Source organism: Accipiter gentilis, chromosome 21, assembly GCF_929443795.1.
Source record: "Accipiter gentilis chromosome 21, bAccGen1.1, whole genome shotgun sequence".
Lineage (NCBI taxonomy): Eukaryota > Metazoa > Chordata > Aves > Accipitriformes > Accipitridae > Astur > Astur gentilis.
The window spans coordinates 15,994,022-16,013,714 of record NC_064900.1 but is presented as its reverse complement, the minus strand read 5'-3'; the positions used below and the strand labels follow the sequence as shown (position 1 = coordinate 16,013,714).

At 40.6% G+C, this 19,693-nt stretch overlaps 1 protein-coding gene across 1 annotated transcript; it reads left to right on the top strand.

Moving 5' to 3' along the window:
• Nucleotides 1–2,323: 2,323 nt before the first annotated feature.
• Nucleotides 2,324–15,353, top strand: MAEL (maelstrom spermatogenic transposon silencer). Its single transcript, XM_049824362.1, has 12 exons — nucleotides 2,324–2,496; nucleotides 3,213–3,299; nucleotides 5,406–5,508; nucleotides 7,470–7,625; nucleotides 8,151–8,192; nucleotides 9,090–9,217; nucleotides 10,067–10,121; nucleotides 10,716–10,863; nucleotides 12,116–12,178; nucleotides 13,057–13,189; nucleotides 13,449–13,527; nucleotides 14,338–15,353. The coding sequence occupies exons 1-12, from the start codon at nucleotides 2,365–2,367 to the stop codon at nucleotides 14,451–14,453; spliced, it is 1,242 nt and encodes a 413-aa protein (XP_049680319.1). The 5' UTR covers nucleotides 2,324–2,364; the 3' UTR covers nucleotides 14,454–15,353.
• Nucleotides 15,354–19,693: the final 4,340 nt, after the last annotated feature.

The window sequence follows — 19,693 nt, the reverse complement described above, 5'->3', positions numbered from 1 at the left end:
AGATTTAGCATTAAAGTATCATAAACTAGACTGGAATATAAATGATTTTCTACAACAGTGAAAGTGACTTTAAAAACACTCACCTGTTCTCATTGAGTTTATATTATGTTTTTATACATTTTTAACAATGTGATTGGCCCCTCCTGCATGTTTAACAGCAACTTCATTATGTGGTTGACAAACATAAACCAAACTGTTTCACTGGATTTGAGCAAGACAAAACAGCCTCCAGAAGACTAAACTGCGCCAGCATTTTTTAACCCTCAGAGAAACCAGCCACCAGTGAGATGGAAGAGCAATCTGATCTGACCTTACCTGCCAGCACTTCCAGCAGTGACAAACATAATCAGCTAAGCCACAGATTTATGCCTAAACATCAGCTACCTCTTTTGGAGCTAAACAGATTTACACTACCTAACCAGAAGAAGAAAAAAGAGGCTAGACTGAGGGGAAGAGGCAGTTTTCCAGTGATTTGGAAATGCGTGGAGGTGTTTTATCACCTTTTTTATCCTCATGCCTAGGTTTACAGTAAATTCAAGAGAACTCTGGGATAGAGGATTGGAAAGAATCTTCCAAGTCAGGGCTACACCATTCATTTTTATCAAGATGGTCTGGGTAACTCCACGGAAGATGGCTGCATGCGAAGCAGCATGCTAGCTCTTGCTCTGCTGCACTACACAGGTTCTGCAGGAACTGCAACTGCATGCTGAAGGAGATCCCTCAAAAAAGACAAGGGGAACAGTGAGGAGTATGGGAGACATCACATGCCTGGGACAAGCAAAACCTGGCCAGAATTTAATCAGGGCCTATGCCAACATTGTCCCTTCAGTAACCTTGTCTCAGGTCAAACTTAGGGTCCTCTGTTCCAGGCAGCCAGATTTCACAATCTCTTGGTTGTATGACTGATTAAACTTTGTTTTAAAGCCCGTTGTGGTTGTTGTCCTGCTAATTTCCTTCTTTTACTATGGCCAGTGGTTTTTGAGAGATCAATAGAAAGCTTAAAGGGGGAAGCAACTCATGCTGCTAATCAAGATGATGCAGATCAGATTGTTACCAGCCTTTATCTTATCTGAACTGTGACTCACTATGCCAACTTTCAGTGAAGGATGTGTTAATTATGTCAATGAGATAGATGAAAGAGAAAAAAAGGCCAACAAAAAACAACCCAAAACAACAAAAAGAGACTCTGGACAGCAGCCTCAGTTATGTATAGCACAAGGTCCCAAATTATTTTTAATAAGCAAGTTTGCCTTTCCAAGCACACCCATGCCCTCTCACCTCCTTTACTTTTCTACCACATATCTCAAAAGCAAACCCAGGTCTCTTAACCGAAGTTGGTTGACCTCTTCCCCCACTCCTTCCTCCAACTCCTGGGCCCTTACCCCGTTATCTGTCACCCCTTATTCTCACCCAGGACCCCAGGTCCTGGTAGCGGTTTGAGCACTACTGGAAGCATCAGAGCAGGCACATCACCATGATCATCTTGTCTAACGGAGTACCAGCTCCTCAGGAGCTCACTGTCAGGGAGCAGCAGGAGCCAGGCTGCTCCAGGAGAGGAAAGCCAGGAGCCAAACGGGGTTCACACAGGCTGCAGGGCAGGCACCTTGCCAGCCAGTGCCCAGCCCTACAGTGAGAAGCAGCAGGATGCCTGTTTTGGCCTAGATGAAGTAGCTGCAACCAGTAATAATGACCTCCAAATATTTTCAGAAGTCCCATGTACCAGTGGATGTACTTTGCATATGGAATTCCAGTTGGTCTCTTCTTCCTCCATTCCTTTGTTCGTACGTATGAACATATCTATTTGCGTAAATGAATGTAGTGACTCTTTGTAAGGATTTTACTAAATTTAGTGTATAATGTTATTCAGAGTGAGAGGATATAGAGGAGTATGACCCGTTTACTTTGAAAAATCAGTATCTCGCCATTTTGTGAGGGTGGGGAGCCTGCATTTTGAATGCCTACGAGAACTGGGTACAAACCATTGCTCCCACTGGGTATTTCTTAACTTTCAGCGCCCAAAGAAAATTAAAAAAGCCCCAAACAGCAAACAACCCTGCCACGCTCTCCTCAAGGCCAGTCTTGAAGCGACGGTTAATCCCGCGATGTGCCCGGCGCCCTTGACGGGGGCCGCCCAGCCCGCGGCTAACACCGGCGCCCAGGAGGACGGGCGACCGTTACCTGTAACGGTTATCCTCCCCTTGCCGCCAAAAGGCGAGGGCGGGCGCGTGCCTCGCCCCGCCCCGCCCCGGCGGCAGCTCCTCAGGGAGCCCCGCCGCAGAGAGCCGGACTGCCTGGGGCTGCCCGCCAGCGGGAGGCGGCGGCGTGGCGCGGCGAGCCCGAGGCCAGGCGAGGTCGGCGGTCGCCATGGCGCACCGCAGGGGCTCCCTCCGCCCCTACTACTTCTTCGTGCGCGACCAGCTGCCCGAGCTGCAGGGGCGCGGGTTGCCCGTGACCCGCGTGGTCGACGCCGTCCCCTACTGCTCCCAGGCGTGGGCGGTAAGGGGAAAGGCCCTCGCCCGCCCCTCGCCTCTCCGGCCTCCTGCGGGGGGGAACGGCTTCGGGTTACGGCAGCTTAATGGTGGGGAGGGCAGGGGGGAGGCTTGCGGCGCGGCCCTGCTCCAGCCGCAGCGTGCCGGGGCGGTGGGTTACGCAGCAGCTCGCCTGCCTTTTGCTGATGGGGAACCAGCACTCATCAGGTGGATCCATGTGGTGCCCCTGTGCGGGCTGTGTGTGGGACAGAATGTCAGCGTGGCCTTTCTTGGAGGGTAGACTAGCTGGCGGCTCAGTTGCCGTATGTTTAGGGTTCAAATGGGCTTCTTGAGTGACCTCAGCTGGCTCCAGCTAAGAAGCACAAGCTACGCCGTTCTCCCTTCAGATGTGGAGCGGTAGCTCTGGCTTGTGTGTGATGGGTAGTGGCATCCTTGGGTGGCAAGAGTAGTTTCAGAAGACCTTTTGTTTGTGGTGGGCCAGTGCTAGTTTGCCCTTGTCTGAAGATGCTTCAAAAGCATGTGTTTGCTGTGTGTTTTGAATCAAAGCTTATGGCTTCGATAGGGAGAAAGCTACTGTTAGAGTCAACGTTGGCAGTTCTTGCCAAGCATTGATAATGTCCTTTGGAAACGCACGATTAATTTCTTACGTGGAGTTTGTTGGTTTGTGGGACTACTAGAAGGAAGCAGTAAAAGCCTTTTTTTAACAATTCGCTTTCCTTCAAGTTGCTGACTAAGGAAGAAAAGATGGCATATACAGAGAAGGCTCGTAAGTGGAATGAAAATAAATGCTCTCAGAAGACAGTGAAAGAGGTAAATGCTGAGAAAGGAACACCCATCAATGTAGCTAAATAAGAAGTGAAGTAAGTGGTGTTGGGGTTTGGTCAGCTATGACGCTGTGGAAGGTCACCTGCTTTCCATAGCCTCCAACCTGTGGAGGTTATGGCTGCTGTGGTTGTCCATACCGGTATGAAGGTTATGCAGAAAATTGTTCTAGTTTGAATTGAAGGTGAGAATGCTCTATACCATTTTAAACCAGCACAGCTTGTTCCTTTGGGTTCTTTTACCCAGTAAAATATAGTTCTCTAACAACTTAGTTTTATGTTTAACAATATTTTATAATGACTGACTTACAATGTTTTTATTTATAATACTGTAAATTGGTATGCTTTCTGGTCATAGGGTCATGTTGCTTTTGCTTTGTGGATGTCCTTAAGTTAGGTGGTTCTTGTCTGAAAGCCTGAAACCACATCTTGCGCACAGCTGATTTGCCATTCTCAGGTGGCTGTGTGGTGGACCAGGTCAATGAAATGTTGCAACCTATGCACAAAAAGAAATAATTACACATTATTTTTAGGTTGGTTTGATTGTGGAGAGAATAGTAATGCTATGGTGGAGGACAGAATCCCACAATGTAGCAATAAGCAGGTTAAGCTGAATGTGGTTGTGGTCAGAAATAGTGCTAAACAGATCCCTTCTACTATTTACTGTCTTGAAAGGGGGTGTGTGTGTGTCCTTTGTTGTGGGTTTTTTTTTCCCCCTCTTCTGACTGTCTCTCTCTCCCAGCAGTTCCTTGAAGCATGGTTTGCTTTGGAATTTGAATTATGTGAGGTGTCAGAAAGCTTATTTTATTCCAGTCTTGGTTGACAGTGTAAAAACTTGTGTGTCAAAGCAAAGAGCCTGATTGAGTAAATGGATAACACTGCATTTACTTCTTCATCTCATATTACTAGATACTGACTATGAACTATGATTTACCGGTGAGGATAAATTTTAGGACTTTTAACTAGGAGAGCTGGATTAGTTAAATTAGTCAATCTAGACTAGTAGGGAGATGTTAGGCAATGTTTTCTGATTTTGGGGGGCCTGCCTGTATGGGGAAGAACTGTTTAAAACATGATAATCTTGTTATTTAGCAGGCTAGGGGTATGTAATTAATGAAACTCCAGTTTCATGTAAACGAGACCTACATGAAATGACAACTAGAGTCATAAATGAAGGCTTCTGTATTTCCTTCCACAAGGTGTACCATTTTAGAAAGCTGTAATCAGGGAAAGCAATAATTGCTTTACCAAAAGAAAGAACATCATCCTTGTTGCCTGTCAGTGGAAATAGAGAAGTGTGTATGTATGAGATTGATTGTGATCTCAATTTATTAATCATACCCCTATACACGGACAACCACAGTTATTTTGTGTAGTGAAAGGTCGTGGTCATGTTTTGGAGATGACCTAAGCTTACTTGGATGGGACTAATTCCTCATTTTATTTTAAATAGTTTAAATTGATGAAAAACTTTGGCTAAAATGGTAATCTGGAATTAGTGTACCTAGATGTGGATGTTACTCCCAATTTGGGTCTTGAATGATTGAATTCTGTAAGCGTGCCAGGTTTCTCTTCCTGTCTTCTTAAAAGCTTATTGTTCGTGCATGGATTTGCAATGCTTAATGGGCATACGCTCCCCTCTTACTTGCTCTATGCTGGAGCAATCTCATGAGTTCCTTAAGGCTTTATCAGCTTTTCATGAATTTGATTCCTAGTCAAAGGCAACTAATAGGAGTGCCAAACTCTCATAAGGTTTATGGAAAAAATTTTGAAATTCCAATTTGAAAAGTTCCTTGCCTGTGACAAGTGGTTGAACCTAACAATTATTTTTTTTAAATTGTGTTTTGTAAATTTAGCTGTAGTTCTCTCTAGTTGTAGCAAGTTGACAAAGGTATAAAGATACCTCTCTCTCTTTTCGTTAGAAGAGAAATCTTGCCTTCCTGATCTGCAGGTACACAGGCTCTTGTATATAAACTGCAGACTTGTTCCACCTAACCATAACTGTTAGTGGATGTTATATAAGGAGGTGAAGGACTTTATTGGAGGTTAGTAGACCCTTTTGATTATTTTTTTTTAACTTTCTCATCTTTTCCAGACGTGTAATCTGGCTCATCCGGTTCCTGCTTGTCTGACCACAAAGATGCCCAGTGTTACTTCTCTTCCAGATGCCCCTTCTATGTCTTGGAAGAATGATCAGGGTATAGTAATCTTAAAGCAGTTGATCCTGGTAGATAAAAGCTTGCCCTTTGTAGGTATTCTCAATGCTACCTATACAAAGGCTGTTTACATTTTCCTAATAGCCATCTGTGTCAACTGTTTGTTTTAAACTAATGGTCTACTGCTGTAAAAAGGTCATTTGTAGTACAGAAGGAAGTCTGTACAAATGTCCCTATCCCGCCCCCCCCCCCCCCCCCCCCCCCGAGTAATTCTGTCCTCTGTTTTTAAGCTTGATGAGAGTATAGCCACTAATAGTTTCTTTACAATTATGTAGAGGTTTTTAAGAAAAAGGTAACTCTTCAACTCCTACCTTTATGATTTACAAGGCCTAATCCAAGTTTAGTATGAAAGAATACTTGTACCAATTTTAAAGAGTAAAGAGTTGTTGGATATCAAAGTTCAAAACTTGTATGGTAGAGGCGTTAAATAAAATTATGACCTGGCCTCTTTGGGAGAATAAAAGAGGGGATATGTACTTTGTCAGTGCTTTTATAACATCCTAGCTTGCTTCCTCACTGAAAGAAGTCTTGAAAACTAAACCTTTCTTATCTGTACCCTCTCTTCAAATGGATGTTTTAATTAGAACTGAGTAATGAACACATCTGTAATCTTTTCCCCAATGAACATTACATTATTCTGAAAAATGGTAAATAGTAGTGCTTACAAGCTAAGTCAAGCAGCCAGTTAATATAAGCTGTATCTGCTGTGTGGTTAAGTCTCAGCTCAACCCTTTACCTAACAAGCCTCTTGAACTATTTTCATGTTGTCATGGTTATGGAGGGGCAGGAAAGAGTAGGTCCATAAAAAGTGTAATACTTGTTAGCGTCCTCTGTGCCAGAGGTCATGCTCCCCTGTCATCGTGATGCAAATTTGATCAGATTGATTATGATGGCTTGAGCTGACATGGTTGATCTTTAAACTGAATGAGAGTGGTAATGATAAAGGATAACAGGTGCATTTTATGATGCTGCTCCTTAATATTTCTCAGTAAAAGTCCTGTATAAATTTTTTCATAAGGAAAGCAGTTCAAACTCGGGTAGGAGAGGTACCTTTCCTATGACCCCATAGCTTGTGGAGTTTAAGACCCATGTAAGAGAGCACCAGCATTCAAGATTAGGACAACTGGTGTTTAATGCCATAAAGTCTGGCATACAGCATTGTTTCTGTGTAAAAACAGTTATACATCTGTATTATTTAGTAGAACAAGTAGGACTTTTTGATGAGGGGCAGAACTTAAGGGTAAGGGTTAAACAGCTACCTTAAACTTCAGCGAGAACTTTATATGACATTCATGAAGACAAGGATTAAGGTGTATTGTGAAATATTTTTCATAGTTGGATGCTCTTTAAATTAGTAAACAATAAATTTATTTCTTAATGTTTGCCTTGCGTATTCTTGCCACCTTCTTTGGGAGCTCATTTAGTGGAGGAAAAGCAATCCTTTTAATTAGTGGACTTCTCAGGTCCTCTTACCCCAGAAGATTATTACCAGCTCATTTAACTTGTGTAAGTTACTTAATTGAGCTTGTGAGGCTGCTTTGCAATTACTGATTTTTTTTTTTCTAACCTTATTTTCCCAAAGGGTAGAGAGACTCATTATAAAAAAAAAGAGTAGTTCCTGTTGGATTCCAGGCCTCTTAACATTGGGGTTTGATTTTCTTTTTTAATTGCTTTTATTTTTGATTTTTTTCGCCCTGATCTCTACACACAGTAGCATCAGTGGAAGGTGTACCAGGACTACTGATACAGCTGACTCTTGCCTCAGTATTAGTTACCTTGTCACCTCAGATACAGAGAAGGATCTGTGTGTTTTACTTGGTCATTACTCTACTTTACTCATGATAAAGTGCACCGAAGCTTTCACTGGATGAGATGAGGCCAGGATGTCTTGCTGTAACCTCTGGTGGCTCTTCTGAAAGTGTTGGGTTTTTCTTTTCCTTTAGCTGTGGTTGCAGACATCTTCTACTTCCTGAACATTTACAGCCATGGCAAGCTGCCATCGCACTGTGAACAGCGCTTCCTTCCTTGTGAGATTGGGTGTGTCAAGTACTCCCTACAGGATGGCATAATGGCTGATTTCCATCACTTCATAGATCCAGGTGAGTTCCAAGGAAGGGAGAGAGGAAGTAGTTAATCTTGCTTTGGGGTGAGAGGGAGGCTTTCTAGTGCCACTTACTACTGCGCTGTCCTGATTACATTTCTGGTATTAAGTCAAGTTTATTTCTTTGACTATAAGCGGTTGGACTTCTTAAAATATCGGAGAAGTGCTGATTGTTTCTGAAGAGATGGACTTAAGTGTCAGAACTGCATGAAGCTTCAAAGAGGGTAGAATAAATCCAGGAGAACTTTCAGATGTTTGTGCTTTACATTTCATGCTAATGAATGTTTTCTTTATTGGACCTAAACACTCACAGTATACAATATACTTTGTTTTTAAAAATGCATATAACTGAAAATAACTTTTTCAAAAATAGTTGTGGCAGTTGTACAAGGCCGTAAGGGAAGATGAAGCTGTTCCTTTTTGTACCTGAAACTGTAGTGTATAGTTGAGAGTTAAGGATTTGTCATTGTGGATGTTGGATGATGATTGTTCTTTTTCTCCCACCTACCCTGCTCTTCTGCAGAAGTACCACCACGTGGTTTTCGGTACCACTGCCAGGCTGCTAGTGAGTATCAATGGAGGAAAAGAACGATATGCAAAGGTGTATGGTTTTAGACTCGGCTTATCTGATCTGTACCCAAATGTTTTGTAAGTCTACAGGTTCTCCATCTGGGAACTTGTCAAGTTTTGAAGAGAAAGGAGTGACAGCAGCTTGTCTCAGTCACCTTTTATGTTTCTTGTACCCACAAATCGCAGAGCACTTCACCCAAAATGGTTTTGTCAATGGCAGAGTTATCTGTATTCTGTCTTCCTATTTTAATTCAATAATAACTGCAGTATGTTCTTCTGAAATGGGACAACTTTGTATGGCTTAAAATGCTTTCAAGCCCACCTGAGCAGAGTATCCTTCCCTTGATAGTCCTTGCGTGTATCTTCAGCATGAAGTGCTAATTCATAACAGGGTAACTCAGACCCTAGTTTGCATTTAAAAGTTGTAAGTGTTTTGCAGCTTTACACGCATCGATAAAGTTAAAGCATTTATACCGTTGTTGTGTCTGGCTTGACCTGCCTTGTTTCCCTTGTGACTCTTAAGTAGCGTTTATAGATTCCAGTTTGTTTCTATTAGGACACTTCCTCCCCTTGTGTACAGAGGGAACAAACTTGACCCATGTTTTCCTATGTCAAATACTTAGATAATGGCCTGTTAAAAGGGGTAAGTGTGTGTGTGTTTGCACACAGCCCAGACCTGCCAGTCTTCTGCTGACAGAAGCAAGGTTTTGATAGCTTAATCACCAGACACTGCCTGTAGAAAAGAGTTGTGTGTGTTTGTGTGTCTGCATATATGTATATAAAAAGATACAAGGGAGGGGGAAACTGTATCATTTAAGGAAAGAGGACTTACTTAACCATAACTTGGTGTGGTTTGTTTTTTTTTTCCTCTCCCCCCCCCCCCCCCCCTTAGGTGATGCCACTCATAAAATCCCTATATCTGGATTTCATCTTTCACGTACTTGTTATGCAGTTGTCTTAAAGGAACTTCTTGAGTTTGTCCAGCCAGCCAGAGGTGTTTGGCTTCACTTTTACTGCAGGGTATGGCCAAGGTCGAAGTAAGATGCTCTAAATCAAAACCTCTCATTTAACTTCTGTTAGGTGACTAAGGAGATACTACACTCTAAAACCTGATCAGTGTGCAAATGAGTGGGAAAGGACACCAAAGTTTTCCAGTTCTGTGCAGGAAGAAATGGCCCCTAGAAGCTAACCTTTTTATAAAGCAGAGACCTAATTTTCTGCCTTCTTATTTTCAGCCTGCACTTCTGGCTCTAGTCTACTGACAAACATTTCACTTGGTCTCTGACGGTGTTTTGACTTAGGTTGAGGGCTTTTAAGATTGACTTAAATTGATTGTGCTGAATAATAGTCACACTATTCTGCTTTTCTAAGGGATGTTTTTACATTTTTATGACTCTTGCCCCATGAGAATACTGTAAATCTTAATTTTTGCTCAAGTTTCATTTGCCAATGAGCAAAACAAAACAATAGGATTCAAAGGTGTTTAAGCTTCATGACAGCTATACTACATTTCAATTCCCTTTGAGCCTAATGTTAATCCTTAAAAAGATGGGGAGAGTCAAGATCTTGGGTTTTGAAGAAATATGCATGAAAAAAATATCTCTGACCACCTAATGGAGATACCTGTAGTATGGATTAACCTTTAACCTCTCCCCAAACATTAGTCTAGAATTTCTCCTGGCGTTTGGTTGGAAAGCCTCTGTGGCATTTTGTTCCTCTTCAGTATAATTTTCAGGAAGTGTACATTCAGTCCCACAGCCAATGAATTTTGTTTTGGAGGTGACTTTTTCAGACCCAGTTAGTAGTCTTGCAGATGTCAGAATTACATGTTGTACTAGTTCAATCTGACTGAAATTTTCATTCCTCTAGTCTAATGACAGATTCCGAATTAAATGGTGTCTCGATCGAATGGCTACCATAACAGGTAGGAAATTGATAATTTGTGGCCTTCCCCCACACCGCTGCCTCCCCTCCCCCCAAGAAAGAAGGGTTATGTAATCATGGACAGCTGTATTTGTCTGAAAATCTTCGGGTCTCAAAGGTTTTATAAAAGTTGGTACTGATAGCTAGAACTACTTTGTGTGCTTCTCCCTCTTCTTTTCCTCCCCATTAGTGACAGTAAAGCAGCAGCATTATCAGCTAACTGGGTAATGAGCGCATCTGTAGAATAACATACACTGTTTCTTGCTCAGCCAATTAAAGGAGCACTGGAGGCAGTGACGTTACTGTGAAGGTGGGTGTATGGTAACACATGGGAAAACTAATAGCTTCTGAGGAGAGATGGCCCGCAAGTAGGGTACGTGATTACTGAGGTGGAGAAAATAATGGAAATATGGAACAACACACTTTGTTAGGAAGCCAGGTTTTATTAAAATCACTGGTGGAATAACTTGTTAAGGTTTACAAGAGCTTCGATGCTCTGGTAAGAGGCTGGGCAATGAACAGGGACTGGCTGAGAAGTGAGCTGTGCAGAATATTCACTGACTCTTTTGTTCTCCTGACCTGGATTTTCTCTGAGCTACAGGCATTGAGAGCCATCTGGAGCTTCTTGCTGTAGAAGACCTGGTAATAGAACTGTACAGGAAGAAATACCAAAAGGAGCCATCCAAGACTTGGGTGTGTAGAGAACTGGATGTCTTCCTGTGGGATTTCTCCAGTAATACCAGGTATGTTGAGTTCTTTGTGGAAACGTATATTAGCCTGATGTGTCTTGGTGCCCTGCATACAGCTTGTATGCTGCTAGCCTAGAATGTTCTGCAAGCCTTCTAATAAAAAATGCTTCCTGTCACATTGTGAGTACAACTGGAAATGAAAAATACTTTCCCAAAAGAAGTATAAAGACAGATGGCTTTTTAATGCTGAGTCTGAGGCCTAATTAAAGGTGGAGGTAAAATCTGGGAATAAAATATGTTGTGATATTTAACTGGAAATCATAGAAGTGAGAAGATTCAGCCTCTCTTAGAAGTGTTATTTGGAGAGGACCTGGCTGTTGTTATACATCAACTGCCTCACGCTGCTACTGTGATGAGGGACATGGTATGTTTGCCAGTGGTATAAATCAAGTTCTCAAGCATAAGTGTTAAGCTAGATCCTATATTTTTTTTTTATTCTGGAATGAATGTTCTTTATTACACATCTGGAATCCTATTTACTTTGTAGGACTTTTTCCCTGTTCGGGTTTTTTTTTTTTCCCTATGTGTCTTGAATGGTAAAGCTTTTCCTGCTTTCAGATTCTTCTGTGTTTGTACAAAGAAGTGGTATGTAGCTTGTGGTGTGGCAGGGGAATATTTAGTGATGACGCAGTTAACTTGGAAATATACTTTTAACTTTTCCTCTGCTACTGTTTTCAGTAAGAACCAATAATTTGATCTTAAATTTTAGTAGATCTTAAAAAAAATAAATCTGGGAAGTCTGCTTACTTATAGTATGGATTTTAAGGTCCATTAGGATAATCAATGTCACTTTTTATAGTCAGGCAGTTTTCACTTACTCATGAGTATCTTCACACTAGAGGGAGACCTTAACAAGAATGGAAAAAATGCAGTTTAAAGCACACATTTGGAGAGGAAAGTGGAGATGCTTATACTAAGAGGAACTATTTCACATTAATGGAAAATTTCAAATTGTTACCTTTAAATTCCATTTGTCTCTTAGGATTCTCTTTTCTCCCTTGCCCTGACCTCAGCCTCAGCATGAAGCAGATTGCCTGTTAAGCATGCCTTTTAACTCTGCATAAACCACTTAGAGATTAGTTATTGAACACTGGTCCTCTGTGAAATGTTACAGGTGCTGTATGGCCACTGAGACAAAAGATAACATCTTTAATATTTGTTCCTGTTCCTTCTGACCAGATCAAGTATTCATGTTGATTAACAATGTAGATGCTTCTGAAATAAGCCTGAACTTCATTTTGCATAGGTGCAAGTGGCATGAAGAGAATGATATACTCTGCTGTGCTTTGGCATCCTGTAAGAAAATTGCGTGAGTATTGCTAAGGAGTTATCTCCAGTATGATGACTCTTTATTTTGTTATAGATGCATATTTTTTGCTTTGGCTTCTCTTGACTGCCTGGAGTGCTGTAGTTCCAGATCTTGAGTTTTATTTATTCCTTCCACTGCCAAGATTTTGTTCTATTTGTAACTTCCATTGTTGTTCATATGGCTTAGCAGTATGCTGTAAGTCTTAGCACTTAGATGTAACATAATTTCTGTGATAGTAATGTCCATCACTCTATAGTCATCCTTTCACTACCTCTGCTTACTATTGGAGAGTTGAGAGAAGTGTTAATTACATTAGAATTCACTGTTTTTCCTGAGAGGTTTAGTATACCTGTATTTGGTGAGAAATTCTCAGCACATTCTAGCATATCTCTACTTTGGAAACTTTTATACTGCCTTACATGTAATGTAGACACATAAGGTTCTGTAATCTTTTTGGTGTGGAGAAAGGGAAAGTAAGTAGTTGGGAAACAAGGAAATGCCATTTAAGATATCAGTCAGTAGCACTTAGAGATAATGAATAGTCTTTCTTTCAAAAAACCTCTTCTTGTGTACTGCTATGCCTTGCAAAAAAAATGTTGCTTTTCACACTTCGAAGTGGTTGCATTTGATAGTGTGGGGAAATAGTTGTTTTGGTTTCATGTGTAGTTGTAGAATAGGCTGGTGGTCTTGGAAGGATGCGGGGTAACTATTTAGCTGCTGCGATAATGTCTTTCTGCCCTCTGACATATGCTCTGTGCATCTTGGTCTGTGGTTGCTTTTGTTTGCTAGTTGAAGAACTAAAAATGCTGTGCTTCCATATATGAGCATTACAGCCCTCTTAGCCAAACTTTTCTTATTTTCTTTTTTTCTTGGTCAAGTTATTGCATCAGTAAATGTTTAGCTAGTGCTTATGGAGTCTCACTGACAGCAGCTCACCTACCTCTTCAAGACTCCAATTATGGTGAAAGCACAAGTACCAACATGGTGATACTGGATGCTGGACGTTTTCAGGTTGGATTCTTTAAACTGGTATCCTGTTTTATTGCTAGTTAACTTCAGTGTTCAAACTTGCCAATTTCAGGTTAGCTGTTTTTTCTTTGGATGATGTCTTTTGTGACTTATATTAGGCAGACTGATGAAAGAGAAATAATCACTAGCTGGGTAACTTCCTGTGAGCTTTTGACCATAATTCATAGGTTTGATGGATAGTTGTGTATACTGCATTTTAGAAGACACATGTGTTATTTTGAATGTTTATTTCTTCATACAGAAAATGAAGCCTGAGGGTTCTGGATGTGACAGACATTTCACTTCTCCAAGTCAGGATCAAGAGTTAGTCCCTTCTAATTGTGAGTTTGAAACTTTCACATTTGTAAGGGGAAAAAGGTATTTAAACTTAATCCAATTGCTGCTGCTTCAAATTTCTGGGCTTAGATGTTGCCTGTCGGTGGCATAAAGCCACTAAACAGCTCTGCATGAGCTATGCTTATTTCTGCATGTGAATTTCACTCAATTTCTGAAGACCTAAGCATAAAGCTGCCCTTTTCTTACTGGACATAATCTTATGGTCAAAAAGGTCTCTCAAAATTTAGTTTTTCTTATAAATGTTGCTCTCTGATTTATATCCTCTTATTTTTCTGCTACTTCAAGTCCATTCTCATATGCTTAGGTGCTTTGAGGCAGGGCCATCTGTAAAATACTCTCGTTGCTCTTAAGTCATTATATGTGCAGACTCAGCTGGTACTTGTTGCAAGTATTCTATTATAACTCAGTTCATAAAGACTGCTCATTTAAAGTCATCTTTTTGGAGACAAAATTTTTTTAATAGAAGGCACATGAGCTCAGTTCATTTGGGCAGTTCATGGCTAATCTTTGGAGGAACAGAATCAAGTTTGCAAGACAAATAACTAAGAATTCTGAGTTTGCAGCTTATTTTCTTGCATATAAACTACATGCTGAATTAAATTCTGAAACTGTTCCAGTTGTAAATCATGAGATCTTACGGTCTTGGTGTTTATAGAGGACACAACCCCCATCTCTGACTTTATATATTAGAGCTATTGAATAGGCTCAGCTCCACAGCATATGAAGAACAATTCCATTAACTTATGCAAGCTTTAAAGGCTGTTTTGATTTGCAAACTGTATTTAATTTAATAGGTGATTCTCCATGTGGTGTGAAGACTTCCCTTTATGGAACAAGTACCATGCGAGGAAGAGGAATTACTCGATTGCTGAAAAGTGCATCTGATCTGTCCAAGTCTTGCAGTAATTGAAAATCTTTTCTACATGCAGGACAGCTGTAAATTCTCATTTTCCTTGTTTCCCTAAGATAACCAGCAGTTTCTCCAGGCTGCAGTTTTTCATCTTATGTGCAACCCTTGACAGTTCAAGTTCTTGTTAGAACGATAAAACTGTTGACTGGATTTAAAGACGATGAAAATCTTGCTTATTCTCTACAGGAAGACTTATTTTGAAGGGACCTGACAGTTCCATCCTCTCTTTAAAAACACATGCCATACTAGTTCTATTTCTTAATGGATGGAGTGTAAATTCAAGATTGATTAGTCAGTATCATTGGATTAGAATAATTATGTAGTGTCCAGTGTGACTTTAAACAAGTGCTTCATTTCTTCTTTAATAACTTCCTTCCTCTCTTCTGCATGTGGAAGATAGAATTTCAGTGTGTAAGTCTCTCCCAAAAAATGATGGGGGGGAGCACTGAAGGTATGAAGGGCTGCACTGGGGGCATTAAATGTATAACAGTCTCGAAGGTTTGCTATAATCTGTCAGTTCTAGCCATGAAGAATTTGACTGGTCATTCAAGGCAAAAAAAGCAGACTTTCTATGGAATGTCTTTGAAGAAATATGGTGGCAAATTTATCCATCTATTAATGTTCTTTTAGAGGCACAGGCTATATACATGAGGAACAAGTACAACACAGATTTTTTTTTTTTTCCCATGCATCAGTTTTCTGTTTAAAAAATGATGTGCCTCAAACTTAGAGACGGAAGAGGAGCGTAGGTGTTATGTTTTTTTTTTTTTGGAAGGAATATCAAATTCAAACTGATACTTTAATCTGCACATATAGTTTCACAAGTTTAGTCAGGCTGGGAGGATACCAGTCAATTATTTGAGGGCACATAAAAACTGGGAGACTGTCTGATGTATCACTAGGAAGTTAGATGTTCTGTTTTATGGAGGTACGAGTCTTGGACTAGTCCCCAAAAAGTTGTCTGTTGTCTGAGCCTCGTCCGTAGTCCATGTGTCTTTAAGCAACTGATTCTCAGAAATAAGAGCTTATTTTTTTTTAAATTGTTTCTACATTTTGTTCCAACAGAGGTCCAGTTGTGAAATACTATTTCCATAGCAACTAACTGTGAGAAGATACTTATTTTGTTCCTTGTAGGAACTGAAACTCAAAATTAGGTTGTTCATTCTTTTGGATAATAGGAAATAAAACCCCAAACCAACCAAACAAAACCCAAAACCCAACCAAAATAAGAGGTCGACACATTTATGAATAAACTTGAGCATGCTGATCAGTATGTCAAAAAAGGCCAGCCACTGGTTTAGTTGGAAGCCTATTACAGTTGTTGTAAGGCCAGTTGAGGCCCTTCATCCCATATTGCAGGATCACTGAACCATTTTGATGCCTCTTACGTAGCAGTTTGCTTATATGACTGAATTTTCTTGAATTATTCAGTATTTCCTTCCTTTGATGCTGTTGTTCAACCTGCTAAATTTCACCAGATAAGGGACAATAAACCTCTAAGACTGAGATTTACCAATGAAGCATCTGGGAATGTTGTAGCAGACTAAGAGTGTCTATATAGTAGTGGTAAAGGCTTCTCTGCATTGGAATAGAGTTGTTGAAGTTTTAAGTTTCGTAATTTGACATCCATTGCTGCACTGACTTTCAAAACATACAGAACTGTAATCTTTGAATTATTTTCAGAGGTCAGTGTTGCAATGAAAGTTTCATGTTTCAGTGCTTAAGAAGAAGAGGATTCATTGTTGTTAAAATATTTATTTGGTATCAGTGTAAGTACACAAACCAAAGAGCATTTGTTACTATGCTTAAGGTATTATACATCTTCAAGACTGAGATAAATAATCTGAGCAGAAATGGAGAAAATGCAGAGTTAGGGTTCCATGGCATGACTATACCTTACTACATGTAACTTAAAATGGTACATAAGCTGTATAAGACCTAGTTATACGCTGTAGGCAATGGGCTGTTAACTAGGGCAGTATCTGCCTTGCTGTAATAACAACCTGTGGCATTTTTTGTAGTGAAAATTGTAATATCTACCTAAGGGGAATGAGTACACTAACTTGATGCAGCCCATTTAATACTATTATACTTCATATATTAAGGGGGATCCCTAACAGCTGTTGGAGGATGATAGAAAATTCTTTCATTTTGGAGCTTTGCTTCCCTGACTGTTTTGCAACTTTGATTTCTTGAAAAATAAATTCTGCTTAATAAGCACAATACAGTAATGCTTCTCTCCTTTAATGGAAAAGTAAAGATGAGGGAAAGGTGGTGACTTACAACCTTAGCACACTTCTTAAGTGTGCAAGGAATAGTACTGGTAAGGTACAAACTGTGGGTCAAAATTGGAACACAGTCCTCCCCACTTGCATGACAAAATTCTCAAGGGGAAATGAAACCAAGTAAAGGCAGAATGGCTCTTGAGCAGAGCTTGAGTGATATAGCTTTAAACTTCAGTGGTGTAGCTTTAAACATGTGCTTTTCACATGGTAAAAAAGTAACAGTATCTTAATACTTTCTGCATATGGGTGTATAGGTACCATACAAACTGAACTGTCTGAAGAGTTGTTTTTGTAAAGGAGACATCTGACAGATTCTATGAGACCTGACTTCCTGTCCTCCTGTTAGTGTAGCTTACTCAGTCCCATGACAGTAATGGGTAAAAGTCATCCTGGTTTTGCATACACGTTAGAAAGTTAATAGGTATTTTTGCTCTTGTTATATGAATAGTACATGAATTGTTGAATTGGGCGTTACTACTCTCTACTATAAAGTTTTTGGCTAGGAGAACAGTTGTCTGAGGGTCATGTCACCACAGTCTATTGTGTTTTCAACTTTGCTGATCTAGTCTGACATCAGTATATTAACCTGTAATTACATACTCTTTTACATTCTATTCAAAGAGTATGTAACTGAAACTGAAAAATAAAGCATGTTCATGTAGAGTAAGCAGCAGTTACTGCTTCCATGTAGCAGAAACTATGAATTTGACTGTTACTTGTGCATTTCTGGCTTGTGCATCTTCTTTCAATAAACTGTAGAAACCAGGTATACAGAAGAAGCTCCTGTTGACCCCTGTCTCTGCTCCAGCTAAGAATATCCTTATCAGTACCTTGTATTCTTCTTTAGCAGAAATGTTCTCTTAGATACATACATATATACTGTAGATACAGTAATACCTGGGCTTGATGTCTAATTTAATTTGAAATTTATTTTGGAAGGCTGATCTCACTAGTAAAGATTGAGGCAAAGAAGGCATTCAGTCCCTTGACCTTCTCCTTGTCCTTCATGACCAGGTCCTCATTCCCATTCAGATGCACCCACAGAAGTCCTTCTTGTTGCCCTTTGTGTGCTTCACCCGATTTACTTCGGGTAGGCTTTGGCTTTCCTAACCCCATACCTGCCTACTCACGTAGCATCTGTGTTTGTCCCAGATCACTTGTCCCTGCTGCTACCTCCTGTATGTTTCCTCTTTATGTCTGAGTTTTGTCAGGAGCTCTTTGGTCAACATCTGCTTGTTTTCCTGTTTATCTTGGAGGAGGTGATAATTGAAAAATCAACAAGCTCACCTGGACCTCTCTTCAGGACTATGTGCCACAGGATTCTTCCAAGCAGGTCTCCGAACAAGCCCAAAGACTGCTTTCCTGAGGTCCAGGGTTGTGATCCTGTTGTTTGCTTTTTTCCTTCCTCTTAGGATCCCAAACTCTGCTATCTCATGGTTAGTGAAGTTAAGTTTGTCCTCCAGCCTTTGCATCCCTGGCCGGTTTCTTGTTTTATAAGTATGAGGTCCAGCAGAGAGCGCCTCCCCTCCTTGGCTCCTCAATCACTTGTATCAGGAGTGTTGGGCTTCTTCAGTTGTCTGAAGAAGGCCTTGTGTACTGCCTCCTGATAAGGCTGTCTACAGCAGACATCCCCTAGAATGTCACCCATGTTGGTCTGACCTCTCTGTCTAACCTGAGAGCTCCCGACTGGCTCATTGTCCATCCCCAGGTGGAGCTCTGTGCATTCCAGCTGCTCTCTCCAGTAAAGAGCAACTCTCCTTTCTCACCTCCCAAGTGTGAGAAAACAAGCTGGACAGTGAATAATGTGTGGGAAGGGAAGCCTAGTAATCTCTTTATGCCTGAGGCTTGTAGCTTCAACACTTGTGCCAGTTGCAGGATCTGCATTACAGCTAGTTATCAGAGAGAGAGTGTTTGCTGTGTCTGAAGTAAGATTAATCTTTATTGCATCTGTAGCAATATGTCAGTCATCAAATTTTTAAAAGATAGAAGGAAGGCAGTAATTTGGTGGGGATTTTCTGGGTGAAGGGTCTGTCCGTCCTGTCTGTTGGATTTTGCTGTTCAAGTGCATGTCAAATGGGAGAAAGCAGTGCTGTGATCCTTGATCAAATGGCACAGTTGGTATTTGTTCCACTGGGTTTGTTCTTTGACAGCTACATAGAGTGAGGTTCATGCTGAGTCATAGCCAAATAGAAAACTTGCTTCCATTTCAGGGACTCTGGGTCTTCAGCCATCACAGTCAGATGGCGTTGTGCTGAAGGTCAGATTCTTCCAAATAAAAAATTTGTCTTGGGTGAATGAAAACCTGTATTCAAGGAAGCCCTGTCTGGATTTCCTTGCAAAATAGTTGTAGTTTTCTGTTCCTAATATCTTTTAAAAAAACCCTGCATAATTAACACAGAGGGACTGTGCTTTTTGACCTGTTAATTGAATTTAAAAGTGCTAATCCTTTCTCCTAGCAAAAGAATTTCAAACTTCCCCCAAAAGTTAAGTGACTGAAGTGTGTGTTTGAAACCAATTTTTTCAATTTCTGGTCGATAGAGGTATATGCAGCTGACTGCAAAGGCTTTAACTATTTTTCCGTTTGGCAGACTAAATGTACTGTAGTGGGGCAGGGGAATAACAAATTTGTTATCTAGTTTCTGCCCTCTTGATGTCTTCTGCAGGATTATCATCCCTCGCTTTCACCATAGAATGAGCTGCCAGTTAATTTTTATTGCAATGATTCAGTAAAATGAAGAAATGGGCAAACACTTTCATTAGTCTAACCCTGTATTATCTCTTTCCCTCACTTTTCCTTGGTTCTGTCTTAGAAGCTCCCACAAGCTTCTCTAATTACCACTTTCAAATAATTCCCCTCCCTCCCTAGTGAACAGGTGAAATGCAGGAGAGAGAAGTTCCAAATTCCCTTATGTTGGGCTATAATAAATTTAGTACTAGTTCTAACACATCCAGAAT

Excerpts from the sequence above, each read along its gene's own strand:
- MAEL (XM_049824362.1), top strand. The coding sequence starts at position 2,365 with ATGGCGCACCGCAGGGGCTCCCTCCGCCCCTACTACTTCTTCGTGCGC. Across the intron at positions 5,509-7,469 it reads GTCTTGGAAGAATGATCAGG|CTGTGGTTGCAGACATCTTC; the intron begins GTATAGTAATCT and ends CTTTTCCTTTAG. Across the intron at positions 13,190-13,448 it reads TGGATGCTGGACGTTTTCAG|AAAATGAAGCCTGAGGGTTC; the intron begins GTTGGATTCTTT and ends TTCTTCATACAG.